Source organism: Hipposideros armiger, unplaced genomic scaffold (genome assembly GCF_001890085.2).
Source record: "Hipposideros armiger isolate ML-2016 unplaced genomic scaffold, ASM189008v1 scaffold_5, whole genome shotgun sequence".
Taxonomy (NCBI): domain Eukaryota; kingdom Metazoa; phylum Chordata; class Mammalia; order Chiroptera; family Hipposideridae; genus Hipposideros; species Hipposideros armiger.
The window spans coordinates 5,007,872-5,029,952 of record NW_017731355.1 but is presented as its reverse complement, the minus strand read 5'-3'; the positions used below and the strand labels follow the sequence as shown (position 1 = coordinate 5,029,952).

General features: G+C 39.3%; 1 protein-coding gene across 3 annotated transcripts in view; it reads left to right on the top strand.

The window, feature by feature from the left end:
* The window catches only part of TMEM260 (transmembrane protein 260), a 62,733-nt gene extending 42,717 nt beyond the window's left edge, over positions 1–20,016 (top strand). For all 3 annotated transcript variants that reach the window (XM_019645021.1, XM_019645012.1, XM_019645005.1), the window contains 6 exons: positions 437–608; positions 3,501–3,649; positions 6,658–6,834; positions 8,270–8,323; positions 9,841–9,931; positions 15,001–20,016. In XM_019645021.1, the coding sequence (XP_019500566.1) occupies positions 437–608; positions 3,501–3,649; positions 6,658–6,834; positions 8,270–8,323; positions 9,841–9,931; positions 15,001–15,255 (898 nt within the window). In that variant the 3' untranslated portion in view covers positions 15,256–20,016. The remainder of the gene's footprint in view (positions 1–436; positions 609–3,500; positions 3,650–6,657; positions 6,835–8,269; positions 8,324–9,840; positions 9,932–15,000) is intronic.
* The last annotated feature ends 2,065 nt before the right edge of the window (positions 20,017–22,081 follow it).

The window sequence follows — 22,081 nt, the reverse complement described above, 5'->3', positions numbered from 1 at the left end:
TCATCCCTATTTATGCCGGAAATGGGCAGATTTCTTTTTGCATTTCTAAATATTCCTTTGGACTAAATGGAATTAACCTGAAATTACCTTAAATTCCAAGTGGAATCAGAAGCCTTACTTCTTTTTAGTGAAATTAGATATGCTTTTAGGAAAAAAAGGACATATTCTTGAGCACTAACTGGTTCTCTTTTTATGGAAATGATTATAAATTCTGGAAGTGAAGCAGTATGCTGATTTTTTTAATTGCACAATTAGTTTTTTTATTAGATGATAGTGTTCTCTTTTCAAATATATATTTAGAAAATATAAGTTAAAATACTTTGAAACACTAAATGTAGATTGTGTGGGAAAGGAATGGGGCAGAAAATAAACCCAGTCTTATTAAAACTGAAGCAATGTGTTGCTATTTTAATGTGTTTTTGATCCTTTTATTTAGCATTTGTGACCAAAGGACCAACTATGTGATCGATAAATTTGCAAAGAACCTTCTAGCCTCTATGCCTCAAGATGCAATTATCTTACTCAGAGGAGATCTGCCAGGAAATTCTCTCCGTTACATGCATTATTGTGAGGGACTGAGGCCAGATATTTCATTAGTGGATCAGGAAGTAAGTATGTGAAAAATGTACTTAGAATATTTTAATTGTAATTGTTTAAAAACATATTTTTTAAAAACTATTGTTTTAACAGTGGATAGATACAGTGATAATCACTCTTAGGTAGAAGATATACTATTAGTTAAAATAAACAAAAAAGTGATATAAGTCATATGAGCTGCCTCTATTATTGAAACCGAATGTTTTAAGAAGTAATGTGTTTCATGTTCAATTCAAATAATACCCTAGGTCTTTAGTTCACATAACAAACCATGAAAATAGTGTATTGTAAATTTATTTTTAAATTATTTTACATTCAAATTAATACTGCCCACTGGTCTAGGGATTAAACGAAATTAGGTTGAATATAAAATAAGTCATACTGCAGGTAAGTAAATATTTCACTCAAAATAGAAATTATTAACTACAATTCTTCTATGGAATATTTGTGTAAACTTCGTTGAGCCTATGGAAAAAAATATATTTGGAGAGGACTTGTGAAAATTTTGAGGTCTATTAAAACAATCTTCTGGAACTCAAGAAATATACTTAAACTATAAGATTTATTATTTAAACCATAAATACTTAAAAGGGAGCATGTTTTTAGAGCAGTCATCAGGAAATGAGAAATTCTTAATCTTAAAAAATACTATGATTAGTTTGGTTAAGTAAATTATTAGGCGCAATACTTATTTAGTAAATTTTGTTGAATTAATGAATAATTAGAACTAGCAAATAAAGAAACAAAATCTCCTAGACACCACAGTTTAGTGGTTACAAAGGGTAATGGAGGAGGGAGGGATGGTAGAAGAGGGTAAAAGGGATCAAATATATGGTGATGGAAGGAGAACTGACTCTGGGTGGTGAACACATAATGCAATAAATAGATGATGTACTATAGAATTGTACACTTGAAACTTACGTAGTTTTGTTGAATATTGTTACCCCAATAAATTTTAATTAAAAAAAAAGAAAACTAAACAGATTTGCAAATGTAGGGAAATTGCAAATTACACATTTTTATAAGTAGTTTGCATTTATATCAAGTACACTAATTGATTAATTTGATCTTCAGTCTAGCTTCTGACAAAAGCTAGGTTATTTGTTGATAATATGGTACTGCAGTATGATTTTAAGCCCTGTTTGGGATGGCAGCTAATATAGTTGAGAACCATGGATTTCAAAGTTAATTAGACCTATATTCAAATCCTCATCCTGTCATTTACTGGATATGTTGGTGGGGATGATTTTTCCTCACAGAACCTCTGTTTTCTTATTTATAAAATGGAAATGATCATCATATAAGTCACATTGCTTTTGAATGCAAGAAACAAAAAGTAGCTAACTGACTAAGAGTAGCTTAAACTGTGGAGTTTTTAAGCTCACATAACAAGTAGTCTGGAGATAGTTGGTTTTAGGATTGATCATACGAGCAGTTCAATGATTCCAGCATTCCGGGGCAGCTTTTCTTCAGGCATCCTGAACTGATGGATGCCCCATTCCAAACATCACATCATGAAACCAAGCCAAGTACATCTGGGGCCTACCCCACTCCTCCCCTCTATTGGGAGTAACATGTGCCCCAGAAGTCCCTAGCAGACCTCCACTTGGGCCCCACCAACCAGTATTGGGTCATATGCCCACTCCAAAACTACTCACTAGCAAAGGGGAATGACTAGACCCAAGCGTATTGCTGCCCTGGTTACTTGATCAAAATCAGAATTGTGTTAGGGAGAAAAAAGAAGGTATTAGCTATTGAGTAGGCACTCAACAGTATCAGATGTAACTATTCTTACATAATAAGTTATTATGAGAATTAAATGGGAAACATTAATTTCATAGCACACAGTGGGTATTTAATTAATGTTAATGTCCTCAAGAACTGAAATATTGGGCAATAAAATGAAATTCAATAAGTATTTTGTGAGTATTTACAATGTACACTTAAAATAAAATTAGTCATTTCTAGCTAAATGACTTGTATAAAGCAAATGAAACAGAAGCATAATTGCTCAAACAGTAATATCCAAACTTGAACCCAAGCTTTGAAAGTGTGAATAGGCGTCTTTTAAAAAAGAAAATCTGTACATATAAAAGTATTGATAAGTATATACTAACTACAGAATTCAGAAAAATGATTTTTCCTAATATATTCATTTTAATCAAAAGAACACATCAGAATTTGTAATTAATTTGGAGATACTAATAGATTCAGATAATTTAGTCGGTTTTCATTTTTGAGGCCTACATTATCATTATAATTGAGCTTCTCAAGAGCAGGGATTCATTTTAGGTGAGCAATACTTTTATTTTGAATGAATGGAGTACAGACCCATTTCTCTTTTGTCTAGGTTGCCCAGTGTGGCCACTAAAGACATTTCAACTTCAGCAAACATAGTTTGAGAACTATTCCATGCCAGGCAATGTGCTAGGTACCTAGACACAAAGATGAAAAGATACAGCCCCTTCTCGCTAGGAGCTCGCAGTCTAGTGAGTACTAGGCTAAGAGCTGCAAGTGCTATGGGAACTTATTCTGCTTTGGAAACTGGGGAGGGCATCACAGAGGAAGTGATATTTATGCTGGTTCTGAAAGTTGAGCAACGTTCTCTAAGTATAAGAATGCAGGATGGTCCTTCTGGGTAGCCCATCAAATGCATGGAGGCAGAAGGAAACTAAATGCTGATCTTGCCAATGGCCATCATAACTAAAGACGTGAAACGGTTGAAGCCACTAGAAGAGTAGCCAGTGCAACATACCTCAGTTGTGCTTGTGTGTATTTTTCAATTATGTTTTCATTGAATGAGTATATCCACATTTTAGAACTTTTTTGTTGTACTTGCTAAACAGGAGTCTTTTTTAAGAAGTATATTAAAAGTACGACATCATATGTTATTTTTCTGGCAGATGATGACATATGAGTGGTATTTACCAAAGATGGCCAAACATTTACCAGGTGTCAGCTTCCCTGGGAACCGGTGGAATCCTGTGGAAGGAATCTTACCTAGTGGAATGGTCACATTTAATCTTTATCGTTTTCTGGAAATAAATAAACAGTAAGCATTCTTTTCATATAATAGCTTTTCTAAAATCTTAAGCTGTTCTAAAATTGTTTATGTAGCAGCTGTGTTTCATCCAAAAGACCAATTTTCTACACCTATTTTCCTGTCACTGGTGAGATTATCTTTGTAATTAAATTGAATATCTGTGCATAAATGAGGCCAGGCAGAAATAAATGTTATTGTTCTGGGTAAAGGAAAAATAAAGACAGATTAGCAAGAATAGCAAATAAGATCTTAGTACAATTCAGAGAAATTAGAGATGTGCCTGCCTACTTGAAATCATTGCAGGTGGATCGCAAGCAATTATAGTTTCCCCCTGATCAACGCCATGGCCCCCTTTTAAGTGTAAAGAAAATGTTTTCCAGGAATAATCACTATATAAAAATAGCTTAAGGAGTTTTTAAATAAAGGATAAGACATTTTTACAAATAAGAAAAGCACCTACAGTTATACTGGCTGAGATAACATATGAGAATTGTGAATTCTATACTTAAGAACATAAAATTATTTTTTCTTGACCTTAACTATGAATAAGTCCTCCAGGAGTATAATATTGACCATTTCTCCTGTTTCGGAAGTGCTTGGGATTGTCCAGAGTGTGAAGAAGGAAAACCAATTTTATAATTTCTATTCTCTTAATAAAGGGGACTTTGAAATTCTTTGTAAATTGCAAAGTTAAATTATCCCTTACTAAGAACATAATAATATGATATTTCTGGTGTTCAGAGCCTGAAGCTTACTGTGGCTTATGAAGAAATTTGAAGGTAATGGGTATAAGTTTGCTGAAGAATAACATTTAATTGTTTTGGAATAAAATATTAAGAATATTAAGAATCATTAACATCCCCAAATAGGCATTCTTTTGTGAATTGTATTTAATTGAATCTCACAAACATTTATTAAATCTACCATGTTCCAGCTTATATTAGGCCCTGGCAATATGAGACTTAGCTCCAAACTTAAATAGACCACAACCCAATTGTATGTATACATATACATGAATACAACTGGCCAGGATGTGATGGGATAAACTCTATACTAGCAAAGCTTTGTCAAGTGTGAGAGTCAGTAAATGTTCAGTATGTGTCTACTGAATGGATGATTTAACTGACAGTATAAGCCAAGTGTTCTGGGAGCATGGATGAGGAAGCAATTAATTCTGCCTGGGGACATTCGTTCAACATGCATTTAATAAATATTTGGAGTCCAGACTGTCCAAACTACACTGGCCACCCCTGCACGGACCTGAACTCTCCTGTTAGTCTTTCGGAGAGGGTTTCAGGTGATACCTTAACTATGAAACAGATAAGTTATAGTATCATCTGGAAAGTGTGATAATGTTAATATGAACAAAACGTTGGGGACTTCAAGGCTAAGTAGGCATTTATCAAGTGGGTAGGAGAAGGCCAGTTCACGAGAAGTGCATATGCAAAGTCACGGGAAGGGCCTGCTGAGCTCTGGGGACGTTGGGGTGGCCCAGTGTCCTTGGCGCTCAAGGCCAAGAGGGCAGGTGAGGGGCTGAGTGGAGGGATGGTGGGGCCCAGCTCGTGAAGGGATTTATCCTATAGGCATGCATGAGGTATTTCCTCATGATGGAAATATTGCATGCTCCTTGTGAAAACTCTAAAGAGAAGTGTCCCCTTCCTCTGAGTTCTGGGAAAATGCCTAGCTGCCACTGCCATTACGGTGCTGCTGTCTGGCTGCTGGCACAGCAGTGCCTGGTGCCTGGGGAAAGAGAGAAGGAAAAACATCCGGGGTATTTTCTCTGCTCTCTCCAACCCTTACAAGTTTCCTTTCCCACTTTTCAGGCTACGAAAAAAAAAAAAAAGTTCTTAATGGTGCTCTTGACCGTCACTTGGAATGTACCTGTGGGTTTCAGGTTTCCTTTGAGTCCAGGCCAGGCCATAATGGGAGGAGAAAAATGGTAAACTCTCCACATATTTGAAAGGACATCCTATTCTGGTCTCTTTCCCAACTCTTCTCCCTACCATTTACTTTTCAGAGTGCTCAGATAGCTGTTCCCTGTATTCTGTCCAGGAATTATAGATGTGTGCAGTGGGCTAGACGGGGTCATCATCCCCAGAACTAGAACTGTACTTCATATCAACTATCTCATTTAATCTTAAACAGCTCTGAAAGAGTTATACCCATTTCACAGATGAGACTAGACACGGGTAGTTTAGTAATTTCCCCAAAATCATAAGAGGTCATAAATGGTGGGAAAAATCTAAGCCAGAAGTGTCTTGTTCCAAAGCTCATGAAGTTTTTTACTTTCAAGTAATTTCTTCTAATATGCTCCTTTTTCTTCTACTCAGTAATAGCTATTAAGGCATGCAGCACAAATTGGAATAGAACTATTCAATTACAGTGTTTTTTGATCCAAGCTTAGTTAAGCAATTTCTATGACTAATTTTTGTATGATTTGAAGCTCCTAATAGTTATCCAGGTCTAACTCATTTTATTCAACGAATGCTGTGCATTAGCTATGCATCATGCTATGTGGGATTCAGGGTAAATTCACAGATAGAGAGCCTATCCTCAACATGCCGCTGGTCTCTCAGAAAGATTTATCAATGCAAATATTAAGTTTAACACAATAATGATAAAAGAGATAAAAATAAAATGCAATGGGCATTTGAGGAAGGAGAGACTACTTAAACGAAGACTTTTATGTCCACTTAAAGTAAAAGAAGGTATCAAATAATATGTATGTTTATATATGACATAGGACCGCAGAAGTTCATTGTAATAATGCTTGTCCCCCAGTGATTTCTTATGTTATAAACAGGTAGGTTTCATCATTTATGTCTGTTTACTTCTCCCCAGCCCCTCAAAACAGCTTTTTCACACTATATAAATTTGAACATAAATCAAAATGTTCACAAATGATTTATTGGTAACTAAGGTTTAAGGAGTCAAAAATGACCCTTCATGAGTTGCATTTATTTAACATTTAGAACTTTATGTTTAAAATATATGATATATTTTTCTGTTTTCAATAGAAAACAAACATTTGTTTGCATAGGAATTCACGAAGGTGACTCGACCTGGAAAAAGAACTATTCACTTTGGCCATGGGGTTCTTGTGACAAATTAGTTCCTTCAGAGATTGTATTCAACCCTGAGGAATGGATTCAACTTACAAGAAACATCTATAACTGGACTGAAGAATATGGACGGTATGAACAGCAGTTACATTTTTCATTGGAGTATAGCAATTTTGTGCGCCTGAAAACTTTTCTAAATTTTGAGATGCCTTTTAATTTTTTGGACTTTTTTTCCTTTGGACTTTTTTTATTAGTTATTAATATTGTCCTTTACTGCCCATAGAGTATCACAATAGAGAAAGAACATGTATTTCTTGTCCTCATGTTTGAAGAACAATGGAGCGATGGAAGGCTTGTGGTTGAGTGGATACCAAACTAGTTAGATGCAGGGCACCTTCCACTTCTAACTCTTGTAATGCTGTGTAGCTCACAAGCCCATGTCTCGTGCCCTGAAAGTGGAAGAGACTCATTAGCTGCGATAGAGCTTTAAAAGACACTCTGTTGCCCATGATAGTTTCCACATGCATATACTTGTCTTATTTTTCTTTCTTCAAGAATGGATGGACTTAGAGAATATTATCCTAAGTGAAATAAGTCAGACTGAGAAAGACAAATACCATATGATCTCACTTACATGTGAAATCTAAAGAACAGAATGGAACGCTGGGACTTACATAACGTTTTCTTTACAATTGTTTGCGGTCAGCCTGGTTCTGTTGTTTTGGGCATGATCAGTCTTCCTTGAAGCATTTCTATATGGAGTTGACTGTCTCCTATATGGAAAACGAGTCACCGTCTAAAGAAATGTGCCCCCATTGCCTATGATTAAAAATGTGAGTTATTTAAAGGTTAGATAATTATTGTGTATAACTTGAGAACAACAAGCAAGATCATAGGAAAAATGCTACAATGTTTTTTTGAATCAATATGAACAGATGCACCAGAGATGGATAAGTAGGTCTGCATCAGAGCACTCTGACCATCATCAGGAAAAGTTAGAAAATAACCTATTCTGTAAACAGCTGATGACAATATAAGTACACAACAATATCACTCATTCTCTTCATTCTGTCAAAATAGATACACAAGAGAAATTTTCATTAAGAGAATGAAAAAAATCAGCCAGTAGTTTAGCCAGTGTTCTTCGAGCAGCATCTCGTTCCAGCAATGATTTAGCAAAGTCTCCAGGCCTACCCCGCTTGCTTTTCAGTTTGTTTTCAGCCTCTTAGCTGTGTCCAGAGTGACTGAGGACCAGCCCTGCCTCTTTGCCTGTCTGATAGTTCTTAGGAACAGCTGGTTCCCCAAATGCCTCCAGCCTATTGCGAGCAATCCTTTGTTCCCATGAGGCATTGGGGCTCATTATGCAGATTAAGAACACATTTACCAAAACCTCAAATTCCTAATGATGGAACTTTTCTAAGTGAATAAGTTTACTATTTCGGTCCCTATCAGTACTTCCAGATCCGGCCTATGTTACTTGCCTTGTAAGATTATAACATAAGGATTACACATCCATAGCAATAAATGGAGCTGGCAGGAAAATGTTACTGTTTTCTTGTACCTACAGGTTTGAGCCATCTTCTTGGGAATCTGTGGCCAATGAGGAGATGTGGCAAGCAAGGTGACTAATCTGCACTTGTGTGTTTGCAGTCTGTTTTTAATATGCCAGAGAAGTAGCCTGTAGCACTTTTCATTTGGGGAGTTGGGGTGAGTGGTGATAATAAAAATAACATTTATGAGCTATTATTTTGTTTGAGGCATTGTACTAATAATTATACCTGAATAATCTCATTTCATCCTCACAACAACCTATGAAGAAGTTACTATCATCTCCATTTTACAAAAGAACAAACTGGAGGTAGAGAGGTTACTTGTCCAAGGCCACCTAGCTGCTAGTGATGGAGTCCGACTCTGGGACACTCATAACTCCTATGCTCTCCTGACTCAACTAAACCAAAGTCAGTGTGATTGAGAAGTTGATCATTACTATCTCCATGTGTAATACGCTAATTATCTAAGCACTTATCGAATGTTTCCTAGAGCCAGGCATTGCGCCAGACCTGGAAACTACACATATGAATACGACACAGTTCCTACCCCTGAGTTGCTCATAGACTAATGGAGCAATCAGATATGTTAAAAGATTTGAATATTAATGTGCTAGATATTTTGTGTTCCTGTTGTTCTGTATGGAACACTTCATGGTGATGCTATTGACTCTCTTGGTTCCTGTCATTATTTTAAAATATTCAAAATACCTAATGCTAACAGACTCTGGCTTAAATATTAATGTAAGAGTTCTAAGTGATACAGATGGGGGTACCATAGGAAGTACTTCCTGCAGCAAAGGAAGGATGACCGCTCTGGGCCAGGGACTGTGCTTTGCACCAGGAATCTACTTACAGTGTATAAAGGGTTTACTTATACGTTTAAAGAGGTTTTAAAAATAATTGTCAAGGAATACAGTTCCAAAATAATGACAAAAATAGATGTAATTTATGCAGTAGTGTTTTTGACAAAGTCAGAAAACAGCATATTTCAAGTTACCAGCCTAGTTATGGAGACAAATACTTGCTCGGAAGAACTGATCAGAGATATGCCATGTGGTGGCACAATTCTTCACTGTGATTGAATGCAGGAAAGCTGGGGGAGCAGTCACATAAAAGAAGAAAGCAGGGTATTATGCGGGTGGGTATTGATTTAATCTGGGGGCTGAATACAATTTGGATGAGTTCATGTAGTCAAAGAACGCAGCCACCTTTGAAGAGCTGGTCACACACACATAAACCATTGAGATGGGCACCTTCAGGGGTATGCTGACAAACTCAGGTCTTCCCCTGCCCAGCTGCTCTTGCATAACAATAATGTACATCTGGAGGAAAAATGATGTATGATAGTGATGATGAACATAAGCTTTTTCCTAAAAGAACTGGCAATCAGTATGGATTCAGTGTCTTGGCAGTGGAAGGAGGGAGGGGTTACTGTTGGTTCAGAGTAAATGTCTATGAATGGGAGAGAAGTAAAAATAACACAGTAAGGGATTTTGTATGTTCCTTATTGATGGGAAAGCCTAGCAGATTTAGCTTTGACTGTGGAATTGACAACATGATTTTAATGAAGTTTCTTCCCCTGCCACAGAATGAAAACACCATTCTTCATTTTTAACCTGGCAGAAACTGTGAATGTGCCTTCCAACATGAAAGTTCAACTCTACACTCACGCATATGACGTATGTTATGTTTTTATATACATAAATATATTTGGTGGGAGAGTGGTGGTGATCATTTGGGATAGAGAGAGGGTGTATCACAGTAGAGTTTTTACTTTTTTGTTTAGAGCTTTCTTTGGGATTATAAAGCAGTGGGGAAAAAAAGGAAAAATACTCCCGTGTTTCACAAATAATGTCTCAAGTATATGGCCATGGTCAGCAAAGTAATGCCTCCTCCCCAAAGGTATCCATGTCCTAATCTCCAGAGCCTGTGAATATATGGCCTTACATGGCACAAGGGACTTGGCAGATGTGATGAAGGGTTTTGAGGTGGGGATGTTATCCTGGATCATATCCAAGTGGGCCCAGTGTAATGACAAAGGTCCTTGTAAGGAGGAGGCAAGAGGCCCAAGTTGGAGAAGGAAATGTGACAATGCAAGCAGAGGTCAGCGAGAAAGATTTGAAGATGCTGTGCAACTGGCCTGGAGATGGAGGAAGGGACCGCAGTTAAGGAGTCCAGGCAGCCTCTGGAAGCTGGATAGGGCAAATAAACAGATTCTAGAGCCTCCAGAAGGGACACAGCCCTGCTGAGTTTACGAAAACCTTGATTTTATGACTTTTGACCTCCAGAAGTGTAAGATAATAAATTTATATTGTTTTAAGCCATTACATTTGTGGTGATTTGTTACAACAGCAATGGGAAATGAATTTAAGATTTTTTTTTAAATTGGGAATTGGGGGGATGGGAACAGTGCTGGGGAATTGGGGGAAGGGGAACAGACAAGTTGCTGTCGTTTTTGTTCTTCAGTCTAGTTGTGGAGGATGTTGCTTCACTGGCCCAAGTTGGCACCATCATGACGCTCTTCCCGGGCGAGGCAGATCAATCACCAGCTTCTGGACGGCCGCTCACTGCGGCTGCTGGCCGCTCACGCTGGCTGCTGGCTACACAGGGTAGCCCATGGCAACCCACTACAGCAGGGGCTGCAGCCTACGCGGTTGCCGGCGACTCAGGACAGCCCAGCTCCAGATTGAGCTGTTGTTCAGCATCTTAGCTGTGGAGGGCAGTGTCACTTGCCCTCATATGTGGGATCCGAACCGGGGCCCTCTGGCATCCCAAGCCAGTTCTTAACCATCGCGCCACTTGGCCGGCCTGGGAAGCGAATTTAATGACTTTATTTATTTATTTTTTTTAAGTACTGACAAGTTGCCCTTTATTGCAAAAGTTGTGACTTGAAACGATAGGGCCATGGCTGGTTGAGAGTTCATGAGAAAGATAAAGGGTCTTGGAGAGTGATTTTGTCTTCTAACTATGGCCCCAGGAAGCCAAGCAAACTTTCAGACAGCCCAGCCACACAGGGTCTAGCACAATTGGTTCTCTCTGATGGGAAATGAGAGTACAGTACATCCTTACCTAATGTCGGTGACAGGCTCTGTGACTTTAAGTGAGATGATGTATAATGAAACCAGTTTTACCATGGGCTAATTGATACAAACAAGAATTAATTTTCTACAAAATCTCATCAACATTACAAAATAATGTTGAATGAAAGGACGTTATTTAAGGACCTGCTGTACAGAGCAGACACTTGCTGTAACACTTTTAACAAGTCCCTGCTTTTCTGTGATTTATAGCACTGGGCTCTTTAGACACGTTCAGAGATCGTCTTGGAGCCTGCTGTATAGGAAACAGACAGCCTGGCACAGGCCAGTAAGAGCAGAGCCCAGGTGCTCTATGTATGAGCAATGGAGGTATTTCTGCTCTCTCTAGGCTGCTACGCATCTGCTCAGCCAGGGCATTTGTTTGGTGCTAACTCAAAATATCATGGTGTCCAATCAGTATGACTAATTTTACTCCAAAATGTTGTGGTCATTGTTTATCTATTTATTCATTCACTCACAGACCATTTATTGAGCACCCAGTCTGTTCCAAATAGTGTGGTGAAGACAGTCAACCATTGTCCTAACCATTGTGCTCTCAAGGAGGCAGCAGGCTAGAAAGAGGAGATCAAGTCCTAAGTTCAGTCTTGGAAGAGAGGTCTGCAGAGGTGCTCTAGGGACAGAGAGCTGACATGAGTACAGCCTCCTGCAGGGGAGGGTGGGAAGCATGGGAAAGAAGACTTCTAGAAGAGATGTCACTGGACCAGAAGGAACCCGTCAGACAGATGGTGGAGCAGGGTAGTGAGCGAGTGGGGGAGGGAGGACATTCCATAAAGAGGGAACCAAAGGGACAAAGACGCAACTCTTGAGGTACCCACTGAAGGGCGGCAAGTGATAGATCACAGGAGGCAGCACGCTGGTGTTCTGTATGACGTTCAGGAGGTCAGGTTCAAGGCCCATTTCGCCATTAATTATCAACTGTAAGTCAGTTAACCTTTCCAGGCCTTGATATTTTTTTATTTAAAAAAAAAAAAGGTAGGCTTTAAACTTTATAAAGTCTCTCTTATATCCTGGTCATATCATATCCTGTTCATCTCTAATTCCATGTGAGTCTGTAAAAAACAAGTAGTATTGAATTGGGGGAAATCTGAGACTTACTGATATTTCATATTCTCATCAGTGGTCTGTTCCACAGTCAGTTATTAAGCCACTACTGAAGCTAATTCACGGATTTATTGTCCCTTGGGGCCTGGAAGCTTTACTCTTTTCAGTGAACACAAGTCTATAACACAGTCTGTAGATGTCTCCTTCACATGTATCTCCAGCCGTGTGATATTGTTTGTAAGACAAATGAGACCAAATACGAGATGGGTCAGCAAAATCCACCCCCACCCAGTACTGGTTGTTCAAGAATATTCTTATTAGATGCAAAAGATATTTTTGTCAGCATTTGCATTATCCTGTTCAATAGTATATAAAGAATGTTAAGCTCAGGGGACATTCAGTTCAGGTGTAGTGGGGGAGCAAGGGAGTGTCCCTATTATCTTTAGGAAACATTTGAGAAGTTGAATACGTCCCCAGTGAGTAGGTTACTGTCCCAGTTCACACACACAGAGGAGGAAATAGAATTCCACATGATGAGAAATGACTGGCTTCTTAAGATATGGCACATGTGGCTGAATGGGCCATCCAGAAGCTGATGACGATGCGTCGTAACCAAGTGTTCTAGGAAAGGGTGTATGGTTGTTCTGATACCTGAGGACCAGAGCAGGGAGGTGGTGAGTGAGCCTCTCATTCTTTTGAGCCCCTGGGAAAATGCTCACCGAGATACTGGCCTCAGTTTTGAACCCCAAAACCTTGGTAGGATTTTGAAAACTTGGGGAAGTAAAAACCTGAACAGTTCCTGGGCTCCTGCTCTGTGCCAGGCACTTACACCCGCCCCTCATCGGAGGGAGGCCAGGGAAGAGAAGCAACAGATAGAGGGGGAAAGACGGGAGGAAAGGTAGAGAAACACTGAATATTTTATCAAGAGAATGAAAGGGTGGGAGGCTAACTTCATAACTTTGATATATATGAAAGTGTGAGATGACCCTTCCCTTTGTTGTGGAGTGAAGGAAACTTAAGGGGAAATTGCTTTAAAAGGCAGTTTGAAGACTGAAGATTATTACATATCAAAATAGCATCAAACATGGATTGTGGATTTTTTTTTTTAAATAGGTTAGATATGCCTTTGTCTGCTATGGAGTAGGAATTGGAGAAATAGAAAATATACTGGGTCCCTTTCAAGTGAATGATGTGACGAATACAGTTCTAATTTAAAAAGCACTTGTCCCCAGAGAAAGCATTGTTGCTTCTTGTGTGCTATCATGGAGCCTGCTGGTAAACCCAGGTTCCTGTGGCTCTAACTCCAGTTTGACAAACTCCCAGAAGGCTGTGAAATTCCCAGATAAACAAGTGTCATCTTCCATTGTGCAGATTTGTATCTACTTTTTTTGTTCAATTTTGATGTTTTTCCACCAAAAAACTCCGTATCAAAAATTCTGACTCTGGGGCCGGCCAAGTGGCGCGATGGTTAAGAGCTGGCTTGGGATGCCAGAGGGCCCCGGTTCGGATCCCACATATGAGGGCCAGTGACACTGCCCTCTACAGCTAAGATGCTGAACAACAGCTCAACTGGAGCTGGGCTGCTGTGGGTCGCTGGTGACGGTGTAGGCTGCAGCCCCTGTTGCAGTGGGTTGCCATGGGCTACCCTGTGTAGCCAGCAGCCAGCGTGAGCGGCCAGCAGCCGCAGTGAGTGGCCGTCCAGAAGCCGGCGACTGATCTGCCTCGCCAGGGAAGAGTGCAATGATGGTGCCAACTTGGGCCAGTGAAGCAACATCCTCCACAACTAGACTGAAGAACACAACGACAGCAACTTGTCTGTTCCCCTTCCCCCGATTCCCCAGCACTGTTCCCCTTCCCCCAGTTCCCCAGCACTGTTCCCATTCCCCCAATTTCCCAATTGAAAAAAAAAAAATTCTGACTCTGTCTTATTAATACTACCTCTGATGCTGAAAAACAAAGTTCCCAATTCCTGTGGGCAGAGTTTGCACCATCCAAATTGTAATTATAGGATCCTATGAAGCTTTTCAATATCTCGCTTTAAGGCTATCCCTTAAATTCTATTATGCCCACCCTGTTCAATGCAGGATTTATTTGAGTTGTTTTATCGTTGCTCTTATTACTGTTGTTTTTAATGGAGAAGAACATTTGTGTAAAAATGAGGGACAAAATTTAAATTTCTTCACGTTTTTTTCCATGCGGTTTTCTAAAGAAAGCTTTCTTTTTTTTTCCTCCAACAGCTAAATTTAGAGTTTCAACCTTGCTGCCTATTGAGTAAATAGCTTTCCATGAATTAGAAGTAAATCCCTTTCCCCGAACATTTTTCTGGAGGAAGCGCATTTTGTCCTGGCAGTGTGTCGTAGGTTCCCTCTGCAACATCTGAAAAACCCCAGAAGTAGTTTTTGATGAAGGACATTTGCCTCCTCCTACTGTAATAATTACAGTAACATCCTTGCATTTTCTGCATGGCCTAGCAACGATTAGATTTTTACTGTAGGCTGCTTGGATTTTTTTTCCTTGTGTTATTAATTTCTCTGTGTTTTCTGTTTTTTTGCGGGGTGGGGAGAATCAAGGAGTAACAATGAGATACCCACATGTTTGCTGTCTTCCAGCTTTATAAGGAGCTTGTGTCTTTACGGAAGGAACACCCAGTGAACTGGCACAAGAACTACGCCATCGCCTGCGAGCGAATGCTGCGCCTCCGGCCAAAAGGCGCAGACCCCGAAGTCTTGTTGTCTGAAACCATCCGACATTTCCGGCTCTACACCCAGAAAGCACGGAACGATCCACAACTGGCTGATATTTCTGTGGCTCTGAATCACCTAAGAAAAGAGCTGCAAAGTCTGAGAAATAGGAAAAACGTCTGAGACAGCAAAACATGAAAAAAAAACAACCTGCTCCTCATTCCGCTTCTGAAATTCTGAGGTCCAAAAGTTTCCCTCCAAGAAAAGAAACTGTATAAAAAATTGAAGACTAGGTCACCTCCCAGACAGAACAGAAGTAATGTGGCACAAGGCAGTACTGTTTTATTTGGGGGTGGGGGGGGGTTAAGTGACTGAGGTGTGCTATTTATGCAAATTATGTTTATCCCATGTTACCAAATGAGCAGTTCAGTAAGAATCTTTCCAAAATTCTTCCTACTTCCCCAGTCTTTCACCTAATGACGTTGCTTGATTCAATTCTAAAAGAAAATGGACTCTTTTCATATACTTAAAATATTGACGGTGCATCTTTTAAAGGGTCCTGCTTATTGGGATCAATCTTGAAGGTTAAATTCTTAAAACATTAATACCAGGCCAAAGACATTTTCTGTTGCCCAAAAGTGAATTTAAAAAAACAAACAAAAAAACCGAATGAATCTTGTTATGCTACAAGTTAGAATACTTTTTTTTTTTCCTTTGAGTAGCTGTGGCTGTTACACAATCTCATGCTTCAGGCTAAATACCAACTGGATGATAGTTTGAAAAAAGTTGGGATTTTACTGTCTTAGAAAATTCTCGGAAAGCACTGAAAAATAAAGCTAATTCGTTGTTTGCTTTTTTTTTCAGTTGCATAAACTGATTGGCAAGTCAAAAGGATTTTGCATTTCCTCAATTAATTTTATATTTATGTTTTACTTCTATTCGGACTCATAAATCTGGGCCCAATAATTAGTAGGCTCCTGTGGCCAAAATGCAAAAAAAAAAAGTGGGGATTGGAGGGGGGGATGGGGAAGTGGTTCAATAAATTCATTTCTGTTACAAGCATCTTTTATACATATTACTAAAGAGAACATAGTAAGAAATGCAAATAATAGTTCTTTATTTTATTATGACAGTTAATTAATAGCAACCTGTTTTAATGAATAAAGTCACTCAGAGTCCTTCAGCACTTCCTAAGCAGAGGCCCGAATCTGTAGGGATTCTTTTCCCCCCAATTGTATAGCTCCTAGACTCCGAGCACTATATAGGCCCCTGTATAGAAATGCTCACTAATGAAGAGGGAGGGCTAGAAGCTTGTCTGCATTCAAAGATCACTGGTGAGTCATTCAGCAAGAAAAGGCCCCTTACCAGGAATAGTCACAGTTCCGTGGCATTGTACTAGCAAAAGGGTCTGATCAAAGGTCTCCTGTGGAGCTTGCATGGTTCCCTTTCATACTACGACCATAATTAAAACCACTAATTCTCTTTTAAAATGCTGCAGGATGCCATGTAGGCATCTGTCTGGAGTGTCCTTTGTGATGTCATAAGCTGTTAAGGACCAGTGCCGAGGGCCTTTGAGTGAAATGCCAGTCATGAAGGTGCTTCAAGACGAGGGCGCCTCTAAAAGCTTGACAGGGCCTTGACTGCACAATTCGAGCTGAATTTGCCCCTTGTCAGCTGCCAGTAAATAAATCTCAAAGGGGGAAAAGCTGAAGTTTCATTACCTGATCCGTGGGGCTTTGTTGGTTTTGGCACCACACAGGGGAAGCTCTCGCCCCTCCATTCTCTGGATTTGAAGATGTCCATTGGAGCCTGCAGTGCCTGGACAGGGTTCAGAGCGGAACCTTTTGAAGAGTGTCAATAGTTGTAACAGTTCAGCTGTTAGGAAGACAAATAAATGGAGGAGCTCATTAATCCGCTTTTGGCTCTCAGTGCCTTTTGCCCTTTTATCACAGCCTTATTAGGCTCCTACTCATCTTGAACCAGAAAAAAATGAATTGAAGTTGTTGAGTACTAATTGGCAAAGACTTTTAATCATGGGCCAAGAACTTTCACTGACTTGAAAGTAACTTCTCCACAGGGAAGAACCGAAAACCTGGTTTACCTTAAAACAAAAAACCTGTGGGAGTTCAGTGTGCTGTAAAAATTTAGGGAAGCATTGATAAATTGTCTAAGTTTCTCCATTTGAAAGAAATGAGGTAAGATTATGATTTCTACTTTTCTAGAGAAAAAAATAGTACAATAAAATTCAAATAAATGTTCCCTAGAAATGTATTGTCTTTACTGATTCAGAAGAGATCGCACGCGTATGTAAGATGATCATGGGTTTCTGAACATCTATCTATGGATGTAAGTCTTCATCTGAGCATCTATACATACATGTGGTGTTGGAGGAATGAAATTAGAAGTAGCATTTCCTACATATAGCCTTAAGAATGGCCAATGAAGACTTCTTCAGAATATCTGCTTTTTAAATTTACATCTGTACTGTGGAGCTATATATATATATATATATATATATATATATATCCGAGTATGCTTTGTGGGTTGACTCTTGTCAGATGTGCACAGGTTATTCTGTATTTGTCCAACAATGGCTCTGGACCACTCTCTTTGAGAAAGCCATCCTATGATGGTCCAGAGTAGATAGGATCATAATTATTTAAATTTCCAACAACCATCAGTACATGGAAAAATTGCAGACTAAGCTGAGATCCTGGGATGTTGGACTTCATTCCCAGATCCACCACTTGGAAGAATTCTTTCCTTTCTATTGTGTGAAGTTAAACAACTTGCTTTCTTTTTCTCCCTCTTACTTTTCCTTGGCGAGTGCACAAACACCATAAAATCGGACAGAAGGGGTTTCCTTTCGTGTAACCCCCTGACATGGGAGAGAATGTGAAGGAGGTGACTTCTCATGCCGGATTTGGCCAGCATCCTCCTAGCAGTGTCCCTGAGTGCCGCGGGTTGGCAGGACGACAGGAACCCCACAAGGCCAGCTTCTGCCTGGACTTCGGCCTGAGCAGCAAGTGGGAGCCGGCAGAACTGTCTGCCTGTCCACATGCTGCAGTGCCCTGCTGCCCGGCACCGAGGCAGGCACACATGGAGGGCAAGCCGAGAAGGGATTGTGTGGCTCCATGTTCTCTAACAAATCCCCTCCCCAGCCCTGTGCCCGCTGATGGGAGGTGTGCTTGACTCTTGCTGTTGACTTTCCTCATCTTTGTTTTTTTCAAGGACCTATTTTTTTTTTAATGCTTTTGTTCTATTACTCAAAATGCAGCCAAACTCGGAGAGAATCAATTACTAGTGTACTATTTTGAAATCTTCAAATAGAAATTATGAAATGTTATGTCTTGTCCATATTCTTAGTATTTTCTGGTGATTGGACCATGATTTTTAGCCATTATGATATTTAAATAAAGCCCATTTTGAGTATGAGGGTTATTTTATGATTCCCTGCTGATTTCTTTAAGTTATCAGGTGAGGATATGAAGAGCTGTTTTTAAATTTATATTTTTAAAAGTTAAATAATGTGAATCTGTAATCATAGTTCCCACCAATATCCCTCAGAATTTAAAAATGTTAGTACTTTTAATATTAAGGGGAAAAAAATAATACCACAGGTTGAAAAAACAGATCCTGTTACAGTAAATGCTTTTACTCTGTTTTAAATCTGGTGTATTTTATAAATATACCATGGTAGAGTATTACTAAAATTCTGTTCTTCTCACTGGTTCCAAGTCCTGTGGTAGGTAAAATAATTCCAACCCAATAAGAGATTCACACTGCTTTGTTCATCCTCATGTTTTGTTGTGGATGCAAAACCATCTTAAGGCTTATATTCACAAACAAATAAGTAACGTTCCCAGGGATTCTGGGAACATCTAAAGGCCAAGATCTTGGCACAGCATTACAGAGCAAACAGGGAGCTAAAGCTTTAGCAGCGATCATATTCAATGAAGACGTCATTGTCAGTACCCTCTAAAGGTCTGTTTGATTTGGATCAGCATGGATAGTATTTTAAAAGCCTCAGGAATAGCACAATGTGCCTACCTGGATATAGGAAAGTAAAGGAATAGGAATATATTTTGAGAAAGGGATTTTTTTCTGGGAAAAAATCATATTGCTTTTCAACGATGTAACATATATTTGGTGGAAATTGTATGTACCGGAAAGATAAGCTTATGTATATTTTTTTTAAAAGTGAGGGTGGGGGAGATGGGTAGATGTTCCAAAACTGTAAACATGAAGTCCACAATTACTGATTTTTAAATGGAGTTCTTCGGATCTTATCTACAAATCTAAAGGGTTATTGGTGAAGCTCAATTTTCAGTAATATAAATATTATGGTGATTTTAGAAAAGCCGAGTTGGTGAGATTGAGAAAGTTTGAAGATACAGATCAAAAACACAATGGCAACTAACTGGGCCATGTTCCCATCCCAGTGATTCAACTTCACCGAGCACCCCAGAGGCCTCAAGCCTTTCTGTGCATAGTTGCCATTAAACAAGGATAATGCTAAATGTTTATCCCATAAAAGATAAATAGGAATAAGCCAAATCTAAGATTTAACCCTTAATCATTTTCACTGTTTAGAATTTTTAAATCTGTGTAAGTTGTATTGGGGGGGAAAGGATGATAGATGGCATACGATCTTTATATTGTTAAGTTCATTCTATATTATAAACTAATATGTGGAGATTATGTCCCGTTTTTTAAAATATACAAAGAAACCATAATTATCTCCTGTTTAGAAGTGTTACCTGAAAAGGGATTATTTTGTAATGTAACCTTTTAAAGGAGATATTTTGAGATTTCTCTCATCTAAATGAAATGTTGCCTAGATGGTTGAACCATGGGAAATATTCCTAATACCTGTGGTTGTCGCTTATATGCACAAGTATGTGTGATTAAAGTAAAAAAGGGAACATTGCCTGTGAAATCAGACCCAGTTTTCTCATTCTTGGATTATGGTGCGATGGAACCTAAATGAAACCCCCATTACCCTAGCCCAGGGGTCAGCAAACATTTGAGACGGAAGAGCCAATCCCGTCTCTCACAACAATTTAAAAATTATTCAAGAGCCATAAAACAAATGAAATCACCATTATGTGGATAATATCCTTTAAAAATTTTTATAAATGAAACTGATAGTTTTATTCTTATTTCCAATTTTACTTCAGAGCCACATGTACATACCCAAAGAGCCGCACGTGACTCGCAAGCCGCAGTTTGCCGACCCCTGGCCTAGACCCTTGAGTATCACCTACGACACAAGAAATCCCTGTAACACCCTGGCATGCCAAGATTTGGCAACAGAGGGCCCATTGAAGATTTGAGGAAATGGTAAAAGATGCAAGCCTAGAATCTTTTTATTGTATCCTCCCTAAGGGCTCTTTTAAAGTACTCTAGCAAAATCTATAGAAACTTCTTTTAAAAGGAGCATTTGTAAACAGAAGATGGTCTATTTATTAAAACACAAGGGTTCCTTTTATTGAAGAGTTAAAAGCCAATCTAACAGGTGAGAGGAAGTTTCAAAAAAAAAAAAAAAGTAAAGTTTTGTTATAGAAGAATGAAAAACCAAAGTTCAGTTATGCAGAACTTAAAACAGGTGAAGTTCACCCATGGACAGTACTTGTATTTAGAGGTTGTTTTTATTTGGTGTATCATTATTTTTCACTAAACTTGTAGCATAGTCCTTCAATACGTGGACTGGTATCTACTCAGTTTTTTGTTTTTGTTTTTAACCTGAGCCATCCTGCCACCTGTTGGCAGCTCAGGCGCTGCTCAGCTCGGGCCAGGACTTGAACTGCTGTTGCTCAGAGCTCAAACTCTTGAGCAAGCTCCTAACCAACTGAGCCACTCGGCCTGCCCTACTCAGTTTTAATATATATTTTTTTCAATGATCAGAATTTTCACCATTAACCTGTGTAGTCACATGGGGGCAGGTCCTCAAAATGCAGGATTGTGCCTTGTTATGGTGATACTCAAACTAGGTTGCAAAGTCAACTTAGTGGAAAGTGAATAGCTTTCCCTTAATGAAATAAAAAATATAATGAATCTGAGGTAATAAGGATAAGTATTACTTCATGAAAGTCATATACATATATGTGTGTGGTCACATGTGTAACATATCACACTATGTATGTGTATATGTATATGAAGACATTTTTATATAAGTCTAAAGGTATGTGAACTAGGTCAGAATATAAAATGTACTTCTTATTGTGGGTCACAGTAAAAAATAAATTTGAGGGCCAGCCGAGTGGCGCAATGGTTACGAACTGGCTTGGGATGCCCCGGTTCGGATCCCACATATGAGGGCCAGTGACACTGCCCTCCACAGCTAAGATGCTGAACAACAGCTCAACCTGGAGCTGAGTTGCCATGAGTTGCCGGCAATGGTGTAGGCTGCAGCCCCTGCTGCAGTGGGTTGCCATGGGCTACCATGTGTAGCCAGCAGCCAGTGTGAGCGGCCAGCAGCCGCAGTGAGCGGCAGTCCAAAAGCCGGCGACTGATCTGCCTCACCCGGGAAGAGCGCAATGATGGTGCCAACTTGGGCCAGTGAAGCGATGTCCTCCACAACTAGACTGAAGAACAAAAGGACAGCAACTTGTCTGTTCCCCTTCCCCCAATTCCCCAGCACTGTTCCCATCCCCCAAGTCCCCAATAAAAATCTTTAAAAAAAATAAAAAATAATAATAAATTTGAGAGCCACTGGCCTAGGAGAACTTATCCAACTTTATCGAATGTTAATGCCAAAAAGGTTAGTAAGGGATCATCTAGTATAACTAGCATGACTAACCTAGTTTAATGAATGAAAAAACTGAGGCCTACACTAAGTAAGGGACTTGATTAAAGTCACACAGCTGGGCGTGGTAGAGCTGGTACTGGAACACAAGATTCTTAGGTCAAGCTGGTATCCTGTCCCCTCTTCCATCATAGTTAAATGAAACCAGCTATGCTCCACTGTCAACTTTATGTCACACTGAAGTCCCCAAATAATGCAGTC